This window comes from Euprymna scolopes, chromosome 41 (assembly GCF_053919585.1).
Source record: "Euprymna scolopes isolate OS-2025 chromosome 41, ASM5391958v1, whole genome shotgun sequence".
In the NCBI taxonomy this organism is placed as follows: Eukaryota; Metazoa; Mollusca; class Cephalopoda; order Sepiida; family Sepiolidae; genus Euprymna; species Euprymna scolopes.
In genome coordinates this window covers 34,175,818-34,195,531 of record NC_136522.1, presented here as the reverse complement: position 1 = coordinate 34,195,531, position 19,714 = coordinate 34,175,818, and the positions used below count along the sequence as shown (strand labels likewise).

The window sequence follows — 19,714 nt, the reverse complement described above, 5'->3', positions numbered from 1 at the left end:
TATTTGCAACACATTTTTGCGTGGCACAAATTAACCCTGTGTGGCACAACTTACCCCAGAGGTTGGATCAACTTGCCCCATGGTCGGGGCAAGTTGAGCCATTTGATATGCATTTTTGTAAAGCACATGGTCGGTTTAGGTGTACTAGCAGAAAACTGCAACTTGTTTCAAAATGTTCCCAAATAAAAGAATTTTATAATAATACACTCATCTTTGCAAAATAATTAGTTGTTTGGGTTCTGAAGAGTCAAAATGGAAAATTGGCTCAACTTACCCCGACTTCCCCTAAGTAGCAAAAAATAAAAATGAGTTTGTCTTTATTTTTATAAAAAGTAGCAATTTTGTTCTAAACTTATGGGTCGTTTGTAATTGACTATTAATCCTGCCATTGTGAAAAATGATTATTAAATATGAAGACATTATATTTTTTACTATTTTTAAATAAGATCCTGAAAAAGAAAAGACATGCTCATTTTTAGCATGGGCTATGCTGAGCTACTTATAAATAATTTTGTTTTATTTGCGAAGTTTTTAATTGTGTTTGCTATTACTATCTTGCTACTTGGATTGGAGCTTACATTCGTAATACCCTTCCCTTGACTAAAGAAACAAACCTAGAATCGGATGATCAAGCCTTTATGTGCTTTAGACTAAACATGCAACACAACATTAGCTACTTTTATTTTCTCTACCGCTCTCCCTCGACCCAGGACTGCACCATAATAAACAAAGTCTCTGACAGCATAGACACAGCACTCTCCCGTGACATTAGCGCACAAGTACATGCATTTGGTGACTTTAATGTCCATCACAAAAACTGGCTTGGATTCTCTACTTACACAGATGCAGCGGGCAGCACAACTCATAGCTTCTCTATATCTCACTCCCTATCACAAATGGTTACGTTTCCAACCCGTTTCCCTGACCAGCAAGAACAACATGCATCACTTCTAGATCTGTTTTTGACCCCAGTTCCCGATGATTGTATAACGAATGCTGACAGCCTACTTGGGAACGCTGATCATGCAGTGATAATGGTTGAAATCGCCCTAAACTCTAGAGCCAAAACTGAAGAGCCAGTGCTCAAAACAACAAGATATTATAAAAAAGCTGACTGGGAAGCCATCAGAAATGCCCCATGGGGAAATATTTTTTCTCTTCCTGCTGAACAGTGCGCAAATGAGACCACTGATTGGTTCAAAACTGCAATCGAAGCACATGTTCCCATGCGGAAATTTTATAGCAAGCCCCACTCTCCCTAATGGTTTACTTTGACTTGCGCAACTGCCATTGCTCAAAGGCAGCATGTATACCGCAGATTTTACCGACATAAGTCTAGTCCAAACAGACAGAAATATATAGAAGCCAGAAGTAACGTTAAGAAAGAAATAGCGTCAGCTAAGAGAGAATTTACTGAAACCACTAAAAAACGCATCGAAGCACAAAAACTAGGAACTCGTGACTTATGGAAAATCTACAACAGTGTAGTAAATAATGGGCAATCAACAATTTCCCCACTAACCAACAATCACGAGGTTGTTTACTCAGCAACCGAGAAGGCTAACATGCTTGCCAGTCGGTTTGCCTCAAACTCCACACTGACCCTTCCAACTACCCCCTACCTGACTTTCCTATGCGGACAGACGCCACGCTAGACGATCTGAAAATCACCCTGGCTCAGGTGCATGCTATCATAAAAAACCTTGACACTTCAAAAGCATGTGAACCCGATCTCATCCCAGCTGTGCTATTAAAAAAGTGCTCAGCCGAAGTAGCTCCAGTTCTCTCCAAACTCTACAACAAATGCCTTAATGAATTTTGCTTTCCGGGCTGTTGGAAAACTGCTTCTGTGGTACCAGTATTCAAGAATTCTGGCGAAAGAACTGACCCATTAAATTATCGCCTTCTCCCACTTTTTGCCAAAATATTTGAGACCTTAATTAACCATGCTCTAGTCCATCACCTTACAGATGCTAAACTTCTAACTGACCAACAATATGAATTTAGACAAGCCCGTTCCACAGCAGACATCCTCACTGTAATCTCTGAACGTATATACCATTCACTGGAAAAAGCGGGGGAGGACAGAGCGGTAACTCTAGATATATCTAAGGCTTTTGACAGGGTATGGCATGAGGGTCTCCTCAGGAAAATTAGATCATACAGTATCACTGGTAGAATACTTAACATAATTAAATCCTTCTTAGATGAAAGAAAAATCCATGTTGTCCTCGACAGTCGTACATCTAAACAATCATTATATTATTACGCTTATCGCTCCGTCCATTATCATGCTGTGCTTCCCTAAAAAAGGAAAGTGGAATATTCCAAATAAACCTTGTCACCCTTGAAATTGAAATATTAAAAAAAAATTGGTGTTGCTGTTGAGGCAAAGCTAATAAAAACGATTTGTCTTTCTTGGCCTTTTGGCTAAGATTAAAGTGTAGTAGCTGTTCTTCAGGTGCTACATTTCAATTTCTCCTCTCTCAGTGGAAAAGAAATCCTTTACGACTAAGACAATTTTCTCCACATTAAAACGACCCTGGTGTTTAAATCTGTCCCGTGGAGAGGCATTGTGAATAGGTACTATGTTTAATCTAACAAAGTTTTAATATTAAAAAAGTAACTGGAAAAAGTTATTTCTGATTTAATTACAAAATGCCCTAGAAATGTCGCTTCTGCTTAATTATAAAATGCCCTGGAAAATGTCCGTTCTAATTATTTTTTTTTATTTACTTGCCTCCCCACAAGGGCGGAATTGGACATGAGGTCGGTAAAAAATTTAGGGGGAAACCAGCTCCCCAAAAGGGGCACTCTGGTCAATAACAAAAATAAAAATTGTATCAGTAATGAAGGATTTCGTCTCCATTAATCAAGACCAAAATAGGGGGATTTAAGTCACTGGAATGCTGAAACTGATACTACACCCAGAAATTCATGTTGAAGCAATGGTTGCCTAATCTCTAACCGTTTTTATGTATTACTTTCGAAAAGCTGCTGAAACAGTTTATGATTTAAACATTACTTTATTTCAAGTAAATTTTAAGCAGTGGATTACGGGATATGAAGTCAGTCCCGGAAATTACTCAAACCGTTTACGATTTAAACATTTCTTTATTTCATGTATATTTTTAACAGTGGGGTGGGGGATATTAAATCAGTCCCGAAAATGGGTGAAACCGTTTACGCATTACACATTACTTTATTTAATGTATATTTTTAACATTGGGGTGGGAAATATGAATTCGGTTCCGGAAATGGCTGCAACCATTGGGAATTACTTTATTTAATGTATATTTTTAACAGTAGGATGGGAGATAAGAAGTCGGTCCTGGAAATGGCTGAAAAAGTTTACGATTTATACATTACTTTATTTCATGTATATTTTCAACAGTGGGGTGGGGATTATAAGTCAGTTCCAGAAAGGGCTGAAACAATTTACTATTTAGACATTACATTATTTCATGTATATTTTTAGCAGTGGGTTTGGGATATAAAGTCGGTCCCGGAAATGGCTGAAACAGTTTACTATTTAAACATTATATTATTTAATGTATATTTTTAGCAGTGGGTTGGGGATATAAAGTCAGTCCCGGAAATGACTGAAACAGTTTACGATTAAAACATTACTTCATTTAATGTATATTTTCAACAGTGGGGTGGCGGACATGAAGTCAGTCCCGTGATTGAATGAGATGTGCAAATATAGACTATCAGAAAGCGTCGCCCAGTATTGAATGAGATAGATGCAAAACATATAGTAACAAAATACCCAGCCTCGCCCGGGATCGAATGAGATAGGTGAACGATATATATTAGCAGAATAGGCGGCGTCACCCGGGATTGGATAAGATAGGTGAAACATATATACTAATGAGAATACCCAGAATTGATTGATTTGTTTGTAATGAAATAATCAGCCCAGGCAATATATCAAAGTTATTATTTAAGTAAGGGGAGGCGACATAGTGGGTTAAAGTTATGAAAATTATTGTCGAAATTAGTAACATATCCAAGAATTATGAAAAATGATGAAATGTGAGTTACTTGATTGGTGTGCTTGTAATGATATAATAAACCCAGACAATATATCAAATATATTATATAAGTATGAGGGAGAGGCATAATGTGGATTTTTAATTATAAAAATTATCGTCGAAATTAGTAACATATCCAGGATTATGAACAAAGATTAAATGCGAGTTAATCGATTGTGTGTTTATAATAAAATAATCAGCCCAGGAAATATATCAAAGTAATTATGTTAGTAAGTGAGAGCAATAAGGATGGTTTAAATTATGAAAAATAATTGTCGAAATTAGTAACATATCCAAGAATTATGAAAAATGATAATGTGTTATTTAATGCATTAGTGTGTTTTTTTTTTGTTTTTTTTTACATGGGGGGGTCACCACTTATCAAGGCCCGAAGGCCACTCAGGGATAAGGGTTATTGCGTGTACAGTAATCAATGACATAGTATTGTAGTAATTATTAGTATTAGGGGTTTTGATAGAGTGTCTTACTTAAGGGGGCGGTTTGTCAGGAGTTTGTTTATGTTGGACTTGAAGACGTCCAAGTTGTAGTCAGGTGGGAAACATGCAAGCGGCAGAGAGTTCCACTGGCGTGCAGTTCTAAGAAAGAAGCTCTGCTCATGGAATCTACGTTTGGATTTAGGCACAGATAAAGAGTGGGGAAAATTATTGACAGTAGTTTCAGCCAGACGGGTGTTTCTCATGAAAGATTGAGAGGAGGGACGAGGGATTGGAGCTCAGACGAGCACCTGCCATGGAAATAACGATCTAGAGAAGTGGTTGGCCCTATGCCAGTTTCGCTTAGAAAGAATATGTTCGGTTTCGTCTCCTGTAATTGTGTTTCAACCTCTAAAAGGTTTGAATGTAGATTCCTGATGTTGGAGAAGGAGACCTGGTAGTAGGGGTCTACGTTGGAGGATAGGGTTCTAGGTTTATTCGTGTTTCTTTTTTGGAGATTTGTCATGATTGTTGAGGTTTTGGGGTTTGTGGAGCAGGTCGGTAGATTTGGTTGGAGCAGGACAGAGAGGGAAAATAAGAGAGAAAAAAGACAAGAAATTTTTTTTTTTTTTTTTTGTGGCACATAAGGTAAAGCCGTAACAATTACCCACTAGTATGGCATCGAGAGGACCTACCAGAAACTACTTTATGGTCCAGAATCCATTCACCAAATGGCAATACAGCAGCCCCGGTACTTTGCACCTGCTGATAGGACAGCCTCCTTAGTGGTTAATCCAAGGTTCAGGTCCCTGACTATCAGGCAGGTAACGTCAGCCCAGATGAAACGTTTACCTCCAGCACCCTTACTAGTGACATGACCACAAGGATAGACATAGAAACAGAAATTTTCCGATATCTCAGGCTACTCTTTACAAAGTACTACCGACCTAGAAAGCAGCTTTTTCTTCACCCTTTGTCAGAAAAATCACTCATTGGAAATGGGAACTGAAGGACAAAAAAGGAGAAGCGAGAGTTACTGGAGCTGCCGATAACACATCCACATGAATTATCTACTCTCCATTGAAAAAAAAACAGACAATATATCAAAGTTATTATTTTAGTAAGTGGGGCGATGATGTGGGTTAAAAGGATGAAAAATGATTGTCGACATTAGTAACATATCCAAGAATTATGAAAAATGACGAAATGTGAGTTAATTGATTTGTGTGTTTGAAATGAAATAATCATCCCAGATAATATATCAAAGTTATTATTTTAATAGTGGGGTTGATAATGTGGGTTAAAAATATTTTTAAAAATTGTTGAAATGAGTAACATATCCAAGAATTAAGAAAAAATGATGAAGTGTGAGTTAATTGATACTTATGTTTTTTATGAAATAATCAGCCCATACAATATATCAAAGTAATTTTTTTAGTAAGAGAGAGGGGCGAGGATGGTTTAAATTATAAAACATTATTGTCGAAATTAGAAACATATTCAAGAATTATGAAAAATGATTAAATGTGATGTCATGCATTAGTGTGTTTGTAATAAAATAATAAGCCCAGACAATATTTCAAAGTTATTATTTTATTAAGGAGGGGGCGATAATATGGGTATAAATTATGAAAAATGATTGTCGAAACTAGTAACACACCCAAGAATTATGAAAAATAATGAAATGGAGGTTAATTGATAAGTGTGTTTGTAATGTAATAATCAGCCCAACAAATGTATCAAAGTTATTATTTTAGTAAAGTTGGGTGACAACGTTGGTTTAAATTATAAAAAAAATATTGTCGAAATTAGTAACATACCCAAGAATTACGAAAAATGATGAAATGTGAGTTGATTGATGTGTGTGTTTGTAATGAAATAATCAGCCTAGACAATATATCAAAGTTATTATTTTAGTAAGGTGTGCGATATGGTGAGTTTAAATGATGAAAAATTATTGTCAAAATTAGTACGATATCCAAGAATTATTATAAATGATGAAATGTGAGTTAATTGATAGTTGTGTTTTTTTATAAAACAATCAGCCGATACAATATATCAAATTGTTTATTTTAGTAAAGGGAAGGGCGATAATGTGGGTTGAAATTATGAAAAATTATTTTCGAACATAGTAACATATTCAATAATTATGAAAAAATGATAAAATGTGAGTTAATTGACCGGTGTGTTTGTAATGAAATAATCAGCCCAGGAAATATATAAAAGTTATTATTTTAGTAAAGGGGCAGTACAGTTTTAATAAACAACTAGAATATGATTGTGCCTTCATTCATGCTGAACAGAGCGCTCACAGCATGCCCAGCAACAATATATTACATATGAAAAATGCTGCTGTGGAATTTCCACAGGCCCCGCTAGTATGATATAAATGCTTGAACCTCTATTGTTCCTGATATTCATGAATGACCTCCCCGACAAAATTGCCTCTGAGATGGGTATATATGCTGATGACACCACATTCTATAACAGGCACGACAGGAAAACAAATGAACACATATCTAAAGAAATGGCAGAAACACTAGAGGGTGACCTCCAATCTGTAGTGGAATGGGAACAAAAATGGATGGTCGCCAAGACTAAACTTTTTCATTCAATAGTTACAGGAAACCTTCTCTGCCACCTATAGCAATGGCCAACGACTCTTTATCTGAGAGTACATCTTTTAAACTCCTTGGCCTAACGTTCACAGGAAGCATGAGTTGGAACAATTACATTGAAGACATAGCCAGGGCCGCTGCAAAGAAGGTAGGCTCTCTCTACCGTGCTAGAAAACTACTAACACCCGAAAGTATGATGTACCTCTATAAGGCCACCATTCATCCATGTATGGAGTATTGCTGTCATATTTGGGCTGGTGCATCTACTACTAGTCTCTCGCTCCTTGACAAGGTTCAAAAGAGAGTCGCAAATCTGATAGGCCCTGAACTGGCATCTAAGCTTCAGCCTCTGTCCCATCGACGAAATGTTGCATCCCTCTGCCTGTTCTACAAGTATTTTAATGGTGAATGCTCTGACGAACTGCAAGCACTTGTGCCCCCACGACGTGAACACCCTCGACAAACCCGACAGGCTGCTAAATCCCACCCCCACTCTGTAGAGATCCCTAGATGTAAAAGATCTTTCTACTCCAGTAGTTTCTTCCCCAGAACCGCTAGACTTTGGAATTCCATTCCAGGTCCCTGCTTCCCCAACTGTACTGACATGCAGAAGTTCAAGTGTAACGTGAACTGACATCTTGCTGCCCAAATCCCTACATAGCACCCGAGTAGTTGTTGCCCCTGATAGTAGTACCCTACACCAAAGTGGCAATGTGCCTTGTTCGGGGTGAAAATGTAATAAAAAAAAAAATTACTGAACACTGAAATATTAAAATTTTAAGCTGTTTTAAGTTGGAAATATATGACAAGCAAGACTGTGTGACAGTCAGGTAAAACACTTAATGTGAAATAAATTATTCTTTTAAACTGAGACTCTTTGTGATGATAAGGCATAGCAGCTTGCATTGCCACTGTGGTAAAAAGATAAGTGCCCACTAAATATTTGGAGTGCTCACAGTCCTCAGTTATAGAGATGAAGAATGTAAATAGCGACAAATTTTTTCTGTAGATAGTCTGAAAGTTGTCAACAGAATTTGCACAACAAATCAAATATCTCGAACATGGAACATAACCTAGCTATTAGAAGTTAGTGTCTAGACTTTTGATGAGTTGATTTACAAACAAAGAAGCTTAGAGGATAGCAGAAATTAGAGAGCAGTGAGTGAATAAACAGTGCTTGCATTAGATAGCAGATCTGCTGATGCTTAATGATAAAGTCAAACTGTATTGTGACATGAAAAGGAGAAAATGCAATAATTATTTTATAATGTTGATAAGTCGGGGACATGGATAATGCCTCTGACCCATTGTGTCAGGTGTCAACTGTAATTGTCTCAAAAAATCTTTTCAAAAGTGACTGAACATTTAAGAGACAAAAATAGGTCGAAATTTTCTTGAATAATCTTGCCAAACAGGAGCTGAGCCGTTAAGAGACAAAATAGGGTTCTTTCAAATAATCATGTTAAAACTAGGGTTCTTTCAAATAATCATGTTAAAACTAACTGAGCATAAATGAGATAAATGAGTCATAGGACTAGGAAAAATGTTATGATAATTATTTTAGTCAAAGATTACAAAGAGGAAGTTTTAAACAAAAGAAATTTGGGCAGTTGGCATAAAAATCTATCAAACCAGCAAGGAGAGATATAATTGTTGATAGGATGGTGAGGGCGAATCGAGGTTTGATGTAAGAGAATAAAAAAAACTGCGCTGAAAAAAAAAAAAGAAAAAAAGCTCACACAAAAATATATATAAATTTATTTTGGAACCCAATTAACAATACAACATGTATGTTATGAAGACTGCCAAGAAGTTATTACTAAAATAAAAATATCCTGTTTCAGTTTGGTGAATTTACAGACTGAGAACTAATAAAGATCAAAGACTATTCAAACTCTGATTTGGTCTTGCATGAACTTAACTGATTTTGTCAAATATTCTTAACATTTAAAACTGTATTCTTACACAACAAAGCTGAAACAATTCAATTCTGCTTCAGTGAAATTTTTGAAAAAAACTAAAAAAAAAAAACACTTTTTTTTTTGTCTTTTTTTCTTTTATTACCTCAGGCAGGTTTAATTAAATTCTTGTAAAGATTTTATGGGGGAAGGTAAGAATATATAACATAGTGAAAATACCAGCAGCAACCGAAGGATAGATGGTTAGCAAAGGTATTAGCAGCAGTCGTTTGAAGACATATGCAAATTAGCAAGTGTGCGCAGACTTACATCACAAAAAAGGGCACCAAGTGGTCGGAGAAAAGCAAAGTGCATGTCGAGTGAGATGGACGTGTGAAAGTCAAGGGCGAGAAAGTGGTGGCTGGCGTTAGTGTGGCATGGTGGCAGTGAAGGACATTTGTGTTGAGATGGTAGGATTTTGTTAATTTCATGGCAGACGAAATGAACAGTAAAAACACAAAAAACAGGCATTGTTCGGAAAGTAACAGTGATATATTTTGTTAAAACGAAAAAAAAGCCGGATTTTTGTTTCTTTTCTGTTTTGTTTGTTCCTTTGCAACGGCGGTATCAGACGGCATGGGGGTCTGAGAGTAGTTTGATTTGTAGCGACACAATTTAAAAGTAATGGCCACTTTATATAAACCATGCTCTCAGTCTCCTTACTTTTTAAACATGCCTCAACAGCTGACTCCCCTTAGTCCTCCTTATTCTCTTTGGTTCAATAAAATAAAGACAGCTTGAAAAAAAAAAAAAAAAAAGCAGACGATTGTTTGACTTATTTTCTGTGTTATTTTAGTAATAAAATATTTTCTCCTCCCCACTAATCTGTTTTTTTTTTTTTTTTTAGAAGAGCCTACCTGGTAGAAAAACGAGTTGAAAAGAAAAGGAAAACTTTTAAAACTTTGAATTTCTTAATTAAATGAATAATTGCTAAAAATTTTTAATGATTTTCGAATTAGCAGATTAAATACTTGTAGATTTCTTTCAAATTTCGTCATTTTAAAACTATTAACAGAAAAGTTTAAAGCTGACATTTTTACAAAGAAGCCGAAATTAATTGTGAATTTAATTTCGTAATTATTATTATTTTAAAATATAATTCGTTTCATTTTTACAACTAATATTCGTAAATAAATAAACGTGTTTCGTGTTAGAGTGCATAAAATACAGAATAAACGCCACTGTAGAATGCACCGCGTTAGGGTGGACAATTATATGTAAGTTTATGTGGAAAACGATATTTTTATGCAAACACTAAATGGCATGAATTCCATCATTTTGAGTAATAAAACTTTTTTTAATACAACCTGCATTTTGCCTGTCTTTCTTGGGGGGGGGGGCGTATAGGGGGAGGGGCTCTTTTACATAAGATCCCTAAAGTGAATCAACGTGAGCGTACTTTTAACCATAATTAGCTCAGGGTCATACTAACTACAAATATATAAGGTCTGTAAGCGTATCTTGTGTAGTTTCTAAATTTTAGCTGGACACAGACAAAAATAGAACTTTCTTTAGCTAATAGAGGACGGAAACGCGAATGAAATAACTGTGTTAAGGAATTACACAAGCAGTTTTAAATGTAACAAAAAGGAGAAAAAAATACTGGTCAATGAGAAAAAGCGAGGAAGAAGGGGAGAGAAAGCGATGCGATAGAGAGGGAATAATAAAAGGGAGTAAACGTGAGAAATGGGATTAGCTAATGAATATAAGGTGGCGACATCAAGACTTCTGCCTCTCACTATTCCCACCACGACCTGGAAAAGAAAGGAAGAAGAAAACGAGAAAAGAGGAGGAAGGGAAAGTAGGTTGAATGAGCAACGGGATTAGATGGTTGCATGGTTAGTTCTACTTTTACTACTGCTCTTGTAATAACATAGACAGGGAGAGGAGAGATTGGAATGAGTAAGTTGTATTATTGAAGGAGTAAGCAAGGGAGAGGGAAGAGTGAGAAATAAGTACTATAAACACAGAGTAGGTGTAACGAAAGAAAGGTAGTAAATTAAGGAGAGGGGGGAGAAAGAAAATGTGTGTGTGTGTGTTCGTAATAAAACAACGGAGAGGATAGAGCGTTACAAGAGAGAAACACAAAGTAAGAGGAGAAATTGTAATTATTAAAAGAGTGAGTAAGGGTAGAGTCAAGAGTGAGAGGCAAACAATACAACAAGAGAGAGGGTGATTTAAGAAAAGCAAGACAATAAATAAGAGAGAGAGAGTGGCAAGAGAGTAAGCGTAATAGTGGGAGAATAGAAAGAAGAGAAATTGCAATTATTGAAAGAGTGAGTGAAAGGGAGAGTGGGAAACAAGCTATACAGAGAGAGGTTTTGCGGAAAGAAAAGCAGTAAGAAGATCATGGGGAGAGAGAGAGAGAGAGAGAGAGAGCAAACTAGGGAAGGGGAGGGAGAGAGGGGGTTTCTAGTAAAGACTTAAACCGCGGTTTCTGCTTTCTTTTTCTGTTGAACTTTTTGTTTTTTTATTTACTTTTCCAAATCGCGACCCCGTTTTTGTCGTATTGTTTTGTGTGTGTGTGAGACTGTCGTGTGTGTGTGAGTGCATCCTGATTGAGGGTCCGACTTTTTTTTCTATTTTTTTTTAAAGAAGAAGAAAAGAAAAAATAGAAAGAAGGAAAGAAAAAATATACGCAAAAATAGTTTCTAATATATCTACATGTAACTAACGCGCACATTTTAGAGTGCGCACTTGTTCGTCTCATTTTTTTCCCATGTATATATGTATATATAGTAATAATTTTCCAACGTATATATACATATATACTATATATATATATATATATATATATATATCGGATACATGTATATATGTATATATATAAGCTTTTAGCCAAAGGAATGGCCCCGCTCTAACGTCCGTACAAAATATCTACAAACCATGAGAGAGAAAATGGCGAATAAAATCAAAGGGATTGTAAGCAAGAAGAAACGGCGTTTTCAGGAAGATGGCTTCGATTTGGACCTAACTTGTATCCTTTTCACATGATAAACACCAAAATATATACGTACGTAAATGTACACCAATGGAAATATACGCCCATGTCTATATTTAAAACCGAAAAGTACCTGTATACACAAGGACCGGTGTATATATATATATATATATATATATATATATATATATATATATATATATATTAAAAAAATGGACCAAGACACTCAACCGTACGTATAAAATTTACAAAAATATGTTGTTTTTTAAAATTTGTTTGTGAATTTTAATGTTAAAATTATGAAATGGTTCTATATAACATGCATATTTAAAATAATTTATATATTAAAAAAATAGGACATGAATCTTTTTGTATCTCTATATAGACTTGTTGTTTTAGATTTTTGTCTTTTCCCATCTTTCATTAAAAAAACAAAAAACGAGCAGTTGATTCTGATTATTTTCCCATTTTTAAAAGACTTGGTTTTATTCTGATATGAACATTTTAAACAATTTGATGTATTAACCACCAATGTTAAAAGATGTCTAAATGCATAGATGGAAGACAACTTTTGTTGATCATCCGGGACTGATTTAAAAATTTTAAAATGGATTCACAAATTCCGTTTCCTTTTTTCTAAGTTGTTTCAATCTTTAAAACCGTTATTTGTTTACATAATTAATGTATACTTTTATCTTTGCATATTAGAGCGTATTAAATAATTTATATATTTTCAAATTGCAGTGAAGTATAAGTTTTAATGTCTGCCAATAATAGACTTGTTGTTATAAAAATGTGAATTTTGTCCCTTTCCATATCGTTGAAAACGAACAGTTGATTTGTATTTTTTTCCATTTTAAAACACAAACATTTTTTATTATATGATATTTATGTAATATACATGTTGATTAAACAATGTGTGTGTTATATATTATATTAATTTATATTATATGAAATCACTGGCAATCATCCAAGACTGATTTTTTTTTAATGGACCCAGACGTTCCATTTCTGTTTTATTCTAACTTGTTTAAATCTTCAAAAATAAATTTTCTTGATTGACTTACCTAAATTGGTCTGGTCCTGTTTCCATATAACAAAATCTAGAATATTTACACATGCAGTACGTTTACCTGTTACTGAGTATTTATATGGAGACATTAAGATTCTAAAGATTGATTATTAAACCGCTAGAAACAAAACCACACACACACACACACGTGTGTGTGTGTGTGTGTGCCTGAGTGGAATATAATGTGTAGGCAAATGTAAAGATCGGCGGTCTAAATAGAATGTAATAAAAATGTGTATATGCGATAAAAATCTTCTTTTTTTTTTTTTTTAATGTTGACACTTATCGGTTCTGTGTCGAAAAACACCCACCCACAATATCTTGATTAATTTATATACCTTTTAAGTTACGGTTTCGTGTAAATATATATATATATATATATAATTTACTTCACCAAATACATGTGTACAGTTTAGTAGTATGAAATACACAGAAACATTAGTGTTTCATTCTCGAAGGAAATCGTACGGCTAAACGTATTTTTACCCGACGATTTTCTTTTGCAAGGAAAATGAACATTTCTGTGCAGTTGTTCACTTGTCAATTGTATGTCTCTATTTCTCTCTCACACATAATTCAAAAGTTTGTTTAAAGGAAATATTTGACAAAATGTGTAATAAAGTTATAAAATATAAAGTTAATGACATAAAAAAAAAATTAACACAAATCATTGCTCCTGTTGATTGGATTGTTTCGATTGCAAAACTTTATCATAAAATTTATTGACACAAATGTCAGAATTTAAATGCTATAGTGTTTGAACAGTTTGGCAAAAAATGATTTTACTTGCAAATTTTAAAATTTATGTTAACCAGTAATTTATTTTATTAGTTTTCTCTTTCTGATAAGAAAAGTTTGTCTTTGAAAATTTATGGATCAAGAGTCTTTATTTATATCATAGAATTCCTTGCTTAAACACGTAATGATTAAATACATTTTGTAAATTTTCCATTTTTTTTTTTTCAATATTTCATACATGCACGTGTGTGTGTTACATTTTACCTACTTGGCCTTTTGGGCAAGATCAAAGTGTAGTATCTGTTCTTCAGATGCTGCTGCACTTCTATTTCTTGTTCTCTTTCAGTGGAGGAGAAATCCTTCACGACTGAGACAATTTTTATTTTTGTACCTTTTCTCCACGTTAAAAAACGACCCTGATGTCTAACTCTGTCCCGTCGGGAGGCATAGTAAATAGGTACATTAGATTTCTATGACAGTTTCGTAATTGAAACGATAGAAACAAGAGCATGATTCTGTGTTAATTTATTTTTATCTATACTTATGTATGTAATTCATTTTCAAAGTTAAAAAATCATAATTTTGTCCCTTCCCACCTTCCATATAATATAAAAACGAACAGTTCATTATTTTTTCCCCGTTGTAGTGAGTATTTTTTTATATTTTCTTTTGATATTTTTCGACAATTAGAAACTTTTAAAGTTTATAAAAATATACAGCATACAATGTTCAATATCCGGGATCGATTTTAAAGGGAAATGAAATAGCCCCAGAAATTCCATTTTTTGTAACTTGTTTAAATCTTAAAAAAGAAAAAGATTTATTTGTTTACGTAGTTGATGTTTTTAGTAAATGCTTATATATAATGACATAATGTTAACTATTTTATATTTATTTGGATTTGCACAGAAGTAACACCTTCAACTTGTTGATAAAAAAAAAACGCGGGGTATTATTGATAACTAATATCAGAAAACGATACTAAACCGAAAACTCGTGGTAATCGAGTCGGACGTGTTAAAAAAATCTTAAATGGATTCAAAGATTCCATTTCGTATCTTGTTTTTTTTGGGGGGGGGGGGGCAGTTTACCGGCCTGAACAGATTTCATACAAACGGAAGTAACAGCAGTAATGGTTTATCGAAATACGGAATCGTAAATAATGAATAAAGAAATGAATGCTTCTATATTTTTGTTAACTTTTGAAAAAAAATTTTTTTTGCTACATTCTTTAATTTTCTATTTTACGAGAGTTCAGTCCGTCCCTATGTTAAGAATGGTTTTCTAAATTTCCACAGGAATATTAAAATGCACAAGTACCTATTTTATTTATTTTCTTAATAAAGTGAAAATTGGTACTTGTGCATTTTAACATCCTCGTGTAAATTTAGAAAGTCTTTCTTAATAAAAGGGAGGCTTTGTTAACTCTTCCCTTGACGCAGACGGAACTCTCCTATAATAAAAAGAAAAACTCATGTGGAATAAATATTTTAAATAATTTATTTTTATAATTAATGCAAAAAAAGACTATTTCGTTTCTTTACTCATTATTTAGGATCCGATTTTTACATAATCCATTACTTTTACTTCCGTTTGTATGAAGTTAATTTAGGCCATTAAACTACAGTTTAATGCGTATTTTTTTTTTCTAACTGGTTTACATCTTGAAGATTTTTTATTTGCTTACTTAGTTGATTTAAAATTATTATTAAATGTCTACTCGTTTATATATCATAGATATATTTTTTTTTTAATAAAGATAGTCTATTACTTCATGTATTAAAAAAAAACAACAACTGTAGAATCTTTTTTTTTTTTTTTTCTCGACTTGTTTTTAAAGTGTTTAGTCTGCTTGAATAAGAGAAAAGTTAACGTTTTCTGATTTTTGCTGGGCTTTTTAAAGACTGATCACAGAAACGATTTCTATGCATAAATATTCACAGTATATACATATATAATATACATTTACGCACACGCATATATAATCACTCCCCTCCCCCGTGTTGTAAACTATAATGGATATATATTGGCAAACCAGATCCCTGATCCAGTCTGCAGCAAACGATGTTTGATCAGATTCAGTTCCTGATATTAAACTTAATCCATAATATAACTTCTGGCAAGAGCAGTTAAGTTGTCCAAAATTTTTAAATTGTTAGGTGAAACTATAGAATAGTTACAATTCCTCCTCCTCACGTTAAGAATTGTTTTCTAAATAACATTTCAGCACGTTCAGCACACTACAGATTTAGAAAGCCATTCTTAACATGAAATAGTAGGGAGCTTTGTTAACTTTTATGCATTTTCATCCAACAATTTAAATAAATGAATTAATAAAAATCTTTAATATTATGAACTGAATCTCACTAGACACTGCCGTGGACTCTGAGACAAGGATGTTTGTTTTGCCAAAATTGCATTCTTTATTTAAAAATCACATTAATTATAAAAGGGATAAATAAAGACTTGGCCAGAAATCAATTAGTTTGGAAGTAAATTTCGAAAAAATATACAACATATGTCAGGATGTAGAACGGATGTTAAACTGATTATTTAAAATTGTTACCATCATGGCAATCTTTCCAATCAATTCATTCGACAGAAAAATGCATATGATGAAAACTGTAAGTTATCGAAACATTTTGAAAATAACACTCAAAATGAAACCATTAGTTTGACTAATCCAAAAAATTTGGATTATTCAAACTAATGGTTTCATTGTGTTATTCAAACTAATGGTTTCATTGTGTTATTCAAACTAATAGTTCGGTAATTTTCAGCTTCTTCATGTGAATTTTTCTGTCGAACTTGAGAATCTGCACAGAATTTTGAACAAAACCTTTTATTTAATCCACAGGGGAAGCATGCTCTAGTTTCATCAACCATCACTGGATAGCAATCCTAAGTAATTCGCAATTGTATTTTGAGTGTTGCCCACACTGAGGATTAAACCTTCAACCTCCAGGAGAGTATAATTGTATAACTGAACTTTACCAAGTACTTTATCTACTGAGCCATGTTTCCTTGCAGAATTATTTGTTTTTTTCTTTTTTCTTTTCCACCAAAACTGAAAAAAATGTAACAATATTCTAAAGAATGTGCTAGAATGAAAAAAGACCGTCGGGTTAGGTTGACTCAAATATGTCAGATGTAATGCAGGTGTAACTTCTAAAATATAACACGATAATTATATTAGTTTTCAAAATTACTGCTGTTTTTAACTTACAAAATCTTTTTTATCAATAAATTTCCTGTGCAGGGAGGGGGGGGGGTAAAAATAGGTTTCTTATTTAGAAACATCTCAAGTCAACCTCTGTCACTAGTAAAGTAGTTAAACCTAATGACTTCAACTTATCCTCATAATTGTGATCATTTTATTAGTTTAGTCGTTTTTCTTTGTACAGCTTTTTAAAAATTTTTTTAATATATCACTACTTTCATCTGGTAAAGTAGTTAAACGTAAGGATTCCAATCTATTTTTAGTATTAAGATTGTTTAATCCTTTTATCGCTTTACCCCACATACCTTTTGCATCCCTTCTAATTTTAATTTATAGCCTTTATAGCTAATGGTTTCGTCTGCAACATATTTTGTGTGCCGGAGCGGAGTTGTGCTGAAAGACATGAGGGCATTCAACAGCAATTTCATACATTCAAGGCTTCACCACGCACCTCAGCACCTCCCGGAAGATGTGGGCAGTGACTCAGGCCCTTTAAAAGAAAAACCGACATGATATCAGCCAGGAACTATGATTGAGGAGAGAAAGTTTGCTTCATGACTCGAACCTCCTTGGTGTCTTTGCAGATCCACTTGTTAGCTGCCTGTTGCTTGTCTTCTTTGAAATTCTTTTCATCAGAGAAGAATTTCATCATCCCAGTAGACCCGGGCTTGAGCTCACTCAGCAATCCTACCACCTTGATCTTCCACGATTCTTTGAAGGTATTCATGATAGAAGGATTACCAATGCCCTTCTTGATTGTTTGGCAGATTGTCAACTTGTGACAGCCCGTATCGGTGGCGATACTAACATAGCTCTGATTTCCATCATTGTCAACTGTCTCTTTGATGGCATTGATGAACTCACAGTCCTAACGAAGGAAAAACCAATGTTGTGAGTCTTTTATTTGGCAGTAAACTGGTTCTCGCATGTCTTCCATTTTCTTCAAAGTCAGAAAATACCCCCCCCCCCCTCAAATTCAATAACGACAGAGGAATTTACACTTGCAATGCTGCACTGTCGTCATCTTCAAAATGAATGAAATTAAGCCCCCCCCCCTCCTTCTCCGGCGTCGTTGTGTAACACTTGTCAAGCATTGTGGGTGTATTCTTTTGCACCAGCTCTCTTTTTTTCTGTTCTACCTATACAATAGTGCTACTTCAGAATAGTGGAAAACTGCCAGTGTGATTCCCGTGTTCAGAAAGGGTGATCACATATCAACAATTATCCAGTCAGTCTGACTAGTTGTATTGCCTGATGGAATCCTGTGCCAGAAAGACACTGGAATTTCTGGAGCTTTTCTAGCCTTGCAATTTGGATTTATCCCTAATTCTAGTTGTTCTCATCAACTTGGTGAGGACATCATTCAAACCACCAAAAGCGATGAATGGCATTTATCTTGACTTCACTCATGTTTGTAATCCTATGTTGTACCAAAGGCTTATAGTAAAACTCTCTGCAATGGTTATGAAGGATGATCTTACTTGGTTAAAATCCTTCATTCTTAATCGAAAGTAGTGGTAGTTATGGTTCTTCTCTGACAGACATTCTATACGATATAAGATGACATTTTGCTTATCACACCAATGTGTTTTTAGTTTCTATTCTGTTTGTTGTATATATTAAAAAATTTCAAACTTGGAAAATGTCACATTTCTGAAATATGCAGATGACATTAAACTGTACTTTGAGATAAAATGTGTCCTGATTTCTAGAAATCTTTCCTGCAATCAGATGTGGACACAATGCAGTAACGAATCATACGCTGGCAACTAATATTGGATGTAAACAAGGGTATCACCATGCATTTTAGGGTGAAAAAAAATATATCTCTAAAGCATTAATATCTAGAAATCTTCTTGCGAACATGACCTAGCCATTGCGGTCAGCCATGAAATATGTTGTATAAAGCACATCTCTTGTCAAGATGTTTGTTAGTTGCTCTCTGGCCATCTCTTTGCAACTCTGTATAGCTCTCAAGTGAACGCACTTAGAATTTGCAATCACTCTTGCTGAGAATATTAACTGTTTAGGGATGTGCAACGAATACCTGCCATACCCTGAATTCCTTGTTTCTCTGGGCTTGGATTCTTTACCCATCCCTTATATTAGCACTGACTCTAATAATACCAATGGTTTTTAACATGAGGAGTATGTTTAATAACAACAAACATTACTATTGCCGTGTGATTGGACATGAGAGGCCATTTTCCAAGATGTCCACATGGTTACTGCTGCATTTTGGTTGAATATTTGTTTTTTGTGGAAAGGCAAGTGAAATGAACATTGAAATAATTCTATTTCCTAACTTAAAAATAAAATTTTTGATTAACAATAAATTTTAATCAAAATGTGTGTAAAATGTCATTTTGAGATAATGTTCCATCTCCAAAATAAAAATATCTAACAAGGCATCATGTAAACAGGACGTAGCCATACTCAAAAATGGCATCTCATGGTCAATCAAATGATGATAGTAATTATATTTTGCAATTATTTAAAAATTGATAATTTGGTTTATTTAGACTACTATTCCCATCTTGGTTGTTATTTTTCACAATATTTCAACCAATGCAACCTTCAACCTTAGTAACTTGGGAATCTGTTGAATGTTTTGAAAATAACAACCAAGATAAGGATAGTAGTTTCAATATTGCAAGTGATACTCATGTATTCTTTTTTTCTTTAAAATTCATTTA

The 19,714-nt window shown here is 34.1% G+C and overlaps 1 protein-coding gene across 1 annotated transcript in view; it reads left to right on the top strand.

The window, feature by feature from the left end:
• The first annotated feature begins 11,788 nt into the window (after positions 1 to 11,788).
• The window catches only part of LOC145266467 (phosphatidylinositol 3,4,5-trisphosphate 3-phosphatase and dual-specificity protein phosphatase PTEN-like), a 266,654-nt gene continuing 258,728 nt past the window's right edge, over positions 11,789 to 19,714 (top strand). The window contains exon 1 of the mRNA XM_080122149.1: positions 11,789 to 12,024. Within this exon, the coding sequence (XP_079978275.1) occupies positions 11,934 to 12,024 (91 nt within the window). The 5' untranslated portion in view covers positions 11,789 to 11,933. The remainder of the gene's footprint in view (positions 12,025 to 19,714) is intronic.